Genomic DNA, 7,590 nt, shown 5'->3' with positions numbered 1-7,590 from the left:
TCAAGACTGTTCTCCTCTAGTGTGTGTTTGTGGCGCCCCCTGGTGTTGGAATGTAAACTCATGTTTCATGTCTTCCAGTAAGCCAATCCACCTCTGTTGCTGATTTGGTGCTGAATGTCTTTCATGGTAACTGTCTGCAAAGACCCACTTTTACACAGAGACAAAACCAGATACTATGGTTTACATTACATTACACATTACACAGTACTGTACAGGAACCCTTAGATTTTAGAGGTTCATAACAGACGTATTCCGAAGATGACTTTTAAATCAAAGTCTATACTGGTAATCCCCCCTTTCCCAATGTAATAAAAAAATCTAAAATCACAATTCAGTTCAAATAATGTTTTATTCACCAAGTTATTTCTTTACATCTTTGATGGAGATGGTGTCCAAGAACTGAGACAATAAATTAAACAAAACCATTTTAAAATAAATAAATAAATTATGACGCATAAATACCTCATCATCTGTTTGCTTTTAGTTGTGATGATTAACCGTATTTTTTGCCTTTCTAAAAACAGCAGCTTCAGCAGGATTTAACCGCTTCACTCAATGTAACCTTCTGGAGTAAATTATTGAAAGAGACATTGCATTTCTTCATAATATACAAACATCAGAGGACGCTTATTTGATACCACCAATCGCACAAAAAATTGCATAGGCAGATGTCTTATGTCAGTGACACTTCACAAATTTCAATCTTTAAATTCATCACAGACACCAACTTGGTATTTTTTTTGTTAGATTCATAAAGATCTACGTAGGGGGAAAGGGAAAAACTCCATGTCTTGCCAATATCCCAACCTGAAGTCATGAATTGGTATAAAATATTACACCTCAGTCAGTCCTGAGCTCAGAGTTCTCAGATGGATCTCCTCCATCTGTGTCTATCCCACACACGCGCAGCCTGCAGCCGACAGCTTCTCCACCTTGTGCCAGCGGTGCGCGTTGTCCAGGAAGACCATGTCCTCGTGGTGCGTTGGTCGGCAGCAGGGCATGCTGTGCCACATCTGGCCGGGCAGGGACGCTGGCAAGCGCCCGCCCTGCAGCAGGTTGGCCAGCGTCAGGTCGTGGTTGGAGCGTTGCAGCGGGCAGGCTCCGGCGCAGTACTTGAAGAGGACCATCTCGTCGGAGTCGTAGCCTAGGCCCAGATCCCGCACCTGGATCAGGAGCGACTGCACACTACAGGACGTGTCGGCGCTGCGGCGGGACCTGGGGGCTCCCCGGTGCTCCTCTGGACCTTCTGTGGCCTCCCCAGGTGCTTTGGTTCCTTCCCCGTCTTCAGCTGCTTCGAAGTGGGATGAGGCAGACTGTCCTTTCACCTCTGAAAACCAAGAGAACACATTTACATTTTGTCATACTACTTGTTTTCAGAACAAATCCACTGATAAGAAGATCCTTGAAGAACACAAACACTAAGCCACGGACGGAAAGCTTAACGCTACACAGGAGATCTTCATTTCACAGAAAAGCGCATTTGATGTGATCTTAGAAAAAGAACCCATATCTTGCTCAATGGCAAAACTAAACAAATAAGACAAGCATGTCTTTCTACTTAGCTACAGAGCTACAGGTCATAGTGTCCTGTCTTACCCAGTAGAGAGCGTAGCCAGTGTCCCGCTCCTTGCTGAACACAGAGGAGCAGCACAGTCAGCTTCAGCAGGGATCTCATCTTTCTATGATCTGCTTCTTGTCTTTCCCTGGTAAGTGTTCTCCTTATCTTCTCCCTGGATGAGGAGGATGCTGATGTGGAGGTGAGATGCTGAGATGCATCGGTCCTTATCTCCTCTTTATATCCCTCAGAGTTGAATGAAGGGGGGGGTTTAAGGGGCAAGAGGCGGTGTCCTAATATGAAGCGGAGTCCCATTTCTCATGGTATCACTCTTTCAATAATACTCTTAAAACAATAACATGACAAGTTTGAACCATGACAGGTTGACCATGGGGATCTACCGTCTGACCCAGCGTGAGATATTGACCAGATGATTCCAGTTGCTCTGCAGGTGTTTTCAGACACATAGGCTTAGTATATATATAGAGATATGTCAGAAGTGTCAGCTGAGGATTCGTTGGAATGACAAAGACCATAGACAGCATTGTGACAAGCGCCCCTACATAGTGCCAACAGTAGTGCACCAGGATTGGTGGGGTACACAGTAAATACAAACGCCTGGGAAGTGTGCAGGGAAAAGCGGATGGCGCTGGGAGACTCGGCCGACACAGGGTTAACTCTATGAGTAATAGCAGGGTCATAATTAAAAAGAAGACAGTATGACAGAAGCTATGCTAATGGACATTCTTCTGCCCTTTCCACTGGAATATACATAAATTTGGGGATTTGATAAAAAAATGTGTGGCTTTTTTTGTCTACTACCTGGCCCTTAAAGTATTTGCTTCCCTTTATGTAAGACTGGGAGCATGCAGGTATAAAAAATGCGGTCTAAAAATACCCTGAAACTAAAATATTTAGAATGGTTTGCATTATCTACGTATAATACATGAACATATCTACAGCCAACAAAATATAATGGCTTAGAACTACTTGAATGGAGTCAAACATGAATCTGTGAACTTTCCAAGGCTTTAAAATGAACCACATGATTACCTGATGGATGGCTTAGCACTTTGCTGTTCTGAAGCACAGAATAGACAGAGGCACGATGTATCTTATCAGAATACTCTGTGTACTGTAATTTCCTTATCATGTTGACCTGGAAAGGGTTTGGAAGGACTGATCACACTGTTCTCATAGCCTCACTTGAGAAGCACGGAGACATTTTGGAAAAGTGTGTGTGTGTGTGGGTGTTGTGTGTGTGGGTGTTGTGTGTGTGTGTGTGTGTGTGTGTGTGTGTGTGTGTTCGTGTGTGTGTGTGTCTTTGTCTGTGTCTGTGTCTGTGTCTGTGTCTGTCTGTGTCTGTGTGTCTGTGTGTCTGTGTGTGTGTGTTCGTGTGTGTGTGTGTGTGTGTGTTCGTGTGTGTGTGTGTGTGTGTGTGTGTGTGTGTGTGTGTGTTCGTGTGTGTGTGTGTGTGTGTGTGTGTGTGTAACTGATTTCCCACTAGTCCACTAACAGGAAGGGAGTCTGCTGCCGGCAGAAGCCCATGCATTCCTTCCACTGGATGAGAGAAAGGTGGAGTGATAAAGATGCTGACGAGGATGAGGAGGAATACAGTGTGAATCTCTCTGGCATTTTATTACTGCGCCCCTCTGGAATCCAGAGCTGTCTGACATGGTGAGGAATGGCTGGAATCTTGTAGTCATATCACGACATAGACAAACACGCTTGCAATCACACAGTATCAAACCAACAGGTCCTCAGCTAGGATGTACTGACTGCATTGTTCCATTGGATAGTTATGTCTTCATGATACGGCTGTGAATGATTGTGAATTAAGAATATTAGAATTAACATTAAAATTATTGTTTGAAACAGAAGTAGCTGTAGCTCAAACCAGTAAGTCTTCAGACAACTGACACCATGTACTAACTACCAGGTATTACCACCAGGGGGAGCCCCAGGGAATGGGTACTTATGGTCAGTGTCTCTGACACCTTGCACTAAGCACTGGTTAGTCAGTGGTCACTGTCAACTAGTTAGTACCACCGTTGACTTATGACTAACAGCAGGGACGTGCACAGGAGGGGTCTAAGGTTGCTCGGGCAACTGCCCGTTTGCCCTCCTTGACTGAAGTTGCCCCTCCGAAGGAAATATACAGTATATATATTTTTTTTAAATAGTATTACGGCTGCAGAACTTTATTGAGGCCTAGATAAAATAGTCGCGGAATAAGCGTCCAGGGGGAGGGGGCGTGGCGGCGGTGGTTAGAGATCGACCCTGACAATTTCAGAGTTTCAAGTGATATAGGTAGAATATGCGTCCAGGGGGAGGGGGCATGGCGGCGGCGGTGACAAAAATGAACGTGTTGCCCCTTTTTTCCAGGGCAGAGCAATGGCCTTCAAAATTCCTGTGCACGTCCCTGACCAACAGTGATCATTTCAGCAAGAGGGCCTCTTGAAACTTGTCAGTAGCCAGATGTCAGAACACTAAATGCTGTGACAAGACTTGCAGCACACGCTTAAAAACACAGATACTACATACATTGCACTATTTTAAAAAGAAAAACAAAAATGGAAATAATATACTGACCCTGATTCATTTTAAAAAGTGAACCAAACGTTTGGTTAGTCCTGCCCCTCTAGAGATTATATCCTTTCACAAACTTACAAACACAAACTCTAAATCGATTTGTTTTCACACAGATTTACCAATTCCTGTCTGTTGTTAGTCTGCAATGTGCTAAACTAGAAACTAGACAGTAAAAGTAAAATAGACTGTAACCAAAGAAAAATGTAAAATTGTAAAATGTAACATTGTTAAACTCAGAAAAGAAGAAGGAAAAATTAAAATGACATCCTGATAATGCTTGCCTAGCAATGATGCTCTGCAGCGAAGGCCAATTGATCTAGCATGTGAGTTTTAAATAGTGAAGTATAACAAATAAATAAATAAAAATAAAAACAATACAGATATAAATATAAAGACGGAGGAGCATTCAATGAGTAAAACGTATATATAGGGCGCAGTACAGTATGGGGTGAGGCTGATGTGAGTGCATTCTTGATGAACAGCTGAACCGTGGTGCTGTGGTGGGACTCCACCTGATGCTGTCTGAGATCTACTCTCCTGGGTCAGGCCATATAGGGTTCGTCTGCTCGGGAAGAAGGAATGTAAGGAGTGGTGTTCCCGTAATGGGAATCATTCTGCAGGAATTAGCACCGGAATCTCAAGCTTGCCCCCGCTGAGCTCCTGTTTATGCCGTAAATCTGAAATACCTGGAGTCGTGAGTTTGCCCCTGGACACCAAAGGAATTCCTGTCACACCTCATTTAAGGTGGTGTTAATGTCATGTGAACATGTGATGTGAGGACAGATGTGTCCCGTAGTCTGTTCAGGTAAATATGTGTATAAGGGCCTACCATGGCACCGTGCTGTTCCATGATCTTCTGCTGGAGGTGCCATATGCTCTTTATTGATTGAGTGATTGATTGAGTGATCAGTTGGGCGCAACCTTTTTTGTAAGATATTTGTTTGCTTTCAGTAAAAATTATGAAAAAAAAAACTGTGAAGTGTTGTCTTCTTAGGCTTTCTTCTATTTCTTAACACAAAATAATATGTTAAGAGAGCTACATGCAAGGGTGCTTTCATATGGATGAGCTACATGGATCACCTGAACATTGAGAGCAGTTAAAATCAGAAAAGGAGAAATATAGTCACATCTAGTGAATTAACTTTACCTTCAATATGGTCTTTTTCACTGCAAAGGTCCATCAGTGATGCTGTGTGGACCTAAGCTGTTATAAGATGTCAGACCCACATCATGATCCCCAAACAACTCTCAGCCTAAAAGACACCCCGCGTGGTTAGGGTGCATTTTTCTGTGATCATCACATGTAGGTAAGTGCAATCACTCTCTCTCTCTCTCTCTCTTGAAGGTAAGTCATTTTACTTTTTCGGCACTTTTGGTAGCTTGTCGTTACCATCCTAAAAGCTTAATTTATCAATCTGTAAAATCCTTCCTCAGACTATTTTTACAGTGTGTGTGTGTGGACTTAATTTATATTAAAACTGAATATTTTTAAACTTAAAGTTTGTAGCACAGGTCTCTTATAGCGTACGCTGAGCTTCTGAAACTTGCTTCATGGCCTAACAGCAATATGCAAACACTTGAGCAGAGGCTCTGGGAATAAAACTCCAAACTGTCCATATGATGATCAGCAATCAGACACCTGCTCCATGTCCTCCATAGGAGAGATTGAAAGATGAGCAAAGATTCAAAGACAGGCCTGTCAGTCTTATAGGCACATGCGCAATGCATGAAGGAGAGAATGGCTTGGCTTTGACTTGTCTAAAAGAATATTGCAATCTTTGGTCATTAGAAAAGGGGAGAAGTCTTAGCCATTTAACACCTGCTTTCCTTCTGTAGAATTGCATACTGCTGGTTTAGGTAATGTTATTAAGTTTGATACTTGCTTATATGAAACTGAAAACAGAAAGGTAATTGCAACCAATATGGAACACATTGGCCAACTAATTCATCAATGATGAGGCTAGCAGTGCAATTAACCTCTAAATATTGTCGATTCTTGTGGCTAATTTCAGTTGCAAATAATGACAGACCTTGTGAAGAGATATACAATACCCTCCGGCACCGATAGTAAACAGAATGGGGGCGACAGTGGTACAGTAGGTAGAGAAGTCGTTTAGTAATCAGAAGGTTGCTAGTTCGATTCCCTGTCGAAGCGTCCTTGAGCAAGACACTGAACCCCTAATTGCTCCTGATGTGCAGTGTGCCATCAGTGTAAATGTGTATACATTGTAAGTCGCTTTGGATAAAAGCGTCTGCTAAATGACTAAATGTAAATGTAAACAATTTAAGCAACTGTTCTATGAGCCTTTCAGTAGAAGACACCGGAGGATTTCCTCTTTGGATCAAATGTATTTTCTTCACATGATTATAGTTTGACTGGAGATAACTGGTCCACTGCTGATGTACTGTAGACTTGATTAAAATTCTTACGTTTCATCGGTCACATATGATGCTATCGAATGTAAGTTGACTGTTCTAGACAGTGAACCGTGGTGTGTATGACAGGGCAGTCAGCACAAAACCAATTCCTTCCTTGAACACAAGAGGTCCACAAACCTTGTTCTTCCCTCTTCGCATTTTCTACAGCAATACTTTTTTTTCAACCGGTACTATCTCTATACTACAAAGTTTCTGTAAGAACTTACTGTCAATGTTCATTTCTCATTCCTCAGGTCTTGTCAATGAAAAGCTTTTCATTATTTTTGTGTGTTACAAAATCACTGTAAATCAGATGGAATTCAGTGTGTCAGTGTTGGGGTTGAATTCAGTGTCTCAGAGTGTTGGGGTTTGAATTCAGTGTGTCAGAGTGTTGGGGTGGAATTCAGTGTCTCAAATATTTACTCTATGAACAAGTTTGTATACAACATAAAATATCAGGAATCTAACAGAAAAGCAAAATTACTTTCATGAATACTGCAAAATCAATGGAACATAAAAACATTCACATCTATTCAACTCATCTTAGAGGCAGTACGATCTTTGGAGCTGTTTTTTTTCTCATAGAGCCTCATGAAGAATACATCAAACCCATATAATGTGCCACATAGACTTTGTGCCACAATGAGCTGTTCAGTTTATTTTACTACTCATTGTTCCCAGCAGATATTCCTTATTGTCTTTGGACACCATACTGGATATGTTTGCTGCTACTTGTAGTCCTCCAATTCCCCACTAGAGGTCAGCAGATGTAAAGTAATGACCTCACAGTGCCTTCATTCCTCCATTTCAGCAGATAGGCTGTGGTATGATGGACTCACTGTCAGCAGCAGCGGGAGATTTGATCCACATTGTCCACATTATATATATTAAAACAGTCTTCAAGCATGTCTACATGTAAGCACTGACACTGATGTTGCTAAGAGAAACTGTTTTTGCTACCTTGTGACTGATGTAGTCAACGATTTATAACCAGCAGAAAAAATAGTTGGCTGGTAAAATTCTGC

At 42.0% G+C, this 7,590-nt stretch overlaps 1 protein-coding gene across 1 annotated transcript; it reads right to left on the bottom strand.

Moving 5' to 3' along the window:
• Window positions 1-527: 527 nt before the first annotated feature.
• LOC105905784 (persephin) lies at window positions 528-1,675 on the bottom strand. Its single transcript, XM_012833826.3, has 2 exons — window positions 1,597-1,675; window positions 528-1,327 (listed from the first exon to the last, which is right to left on the bottom strand). The coding sequence occupies exons 1-2, from the start codon at window positions 1,673-1,675 to the stop codon at window positions 891-893; spliced, it is 516 nt and encodes a 171-aa protein (XP_012689280.2). The 3' UTR covers window positions 528-890.
• Window positions 1,676-7,590: the final 5,915 nt, after the last annotated feature.

Source organism: Clupea harengus, chromosome 26 (assembly GCF_900700415.2).
Source record: "Clupea harengus chromosome 26, Ch_v2.0.2, whole genome shotgun sequence".
NCBI lineage: Eukaryota > Metazoa > Chordata > Actinopteri > Clupeiformes > Clupeidae > Clupea > Clupea harengus.
Note: the sequence above shows the minus strand (reverse complement) of the source record. Positions and strands in the feature narration are given on the sequence as shown.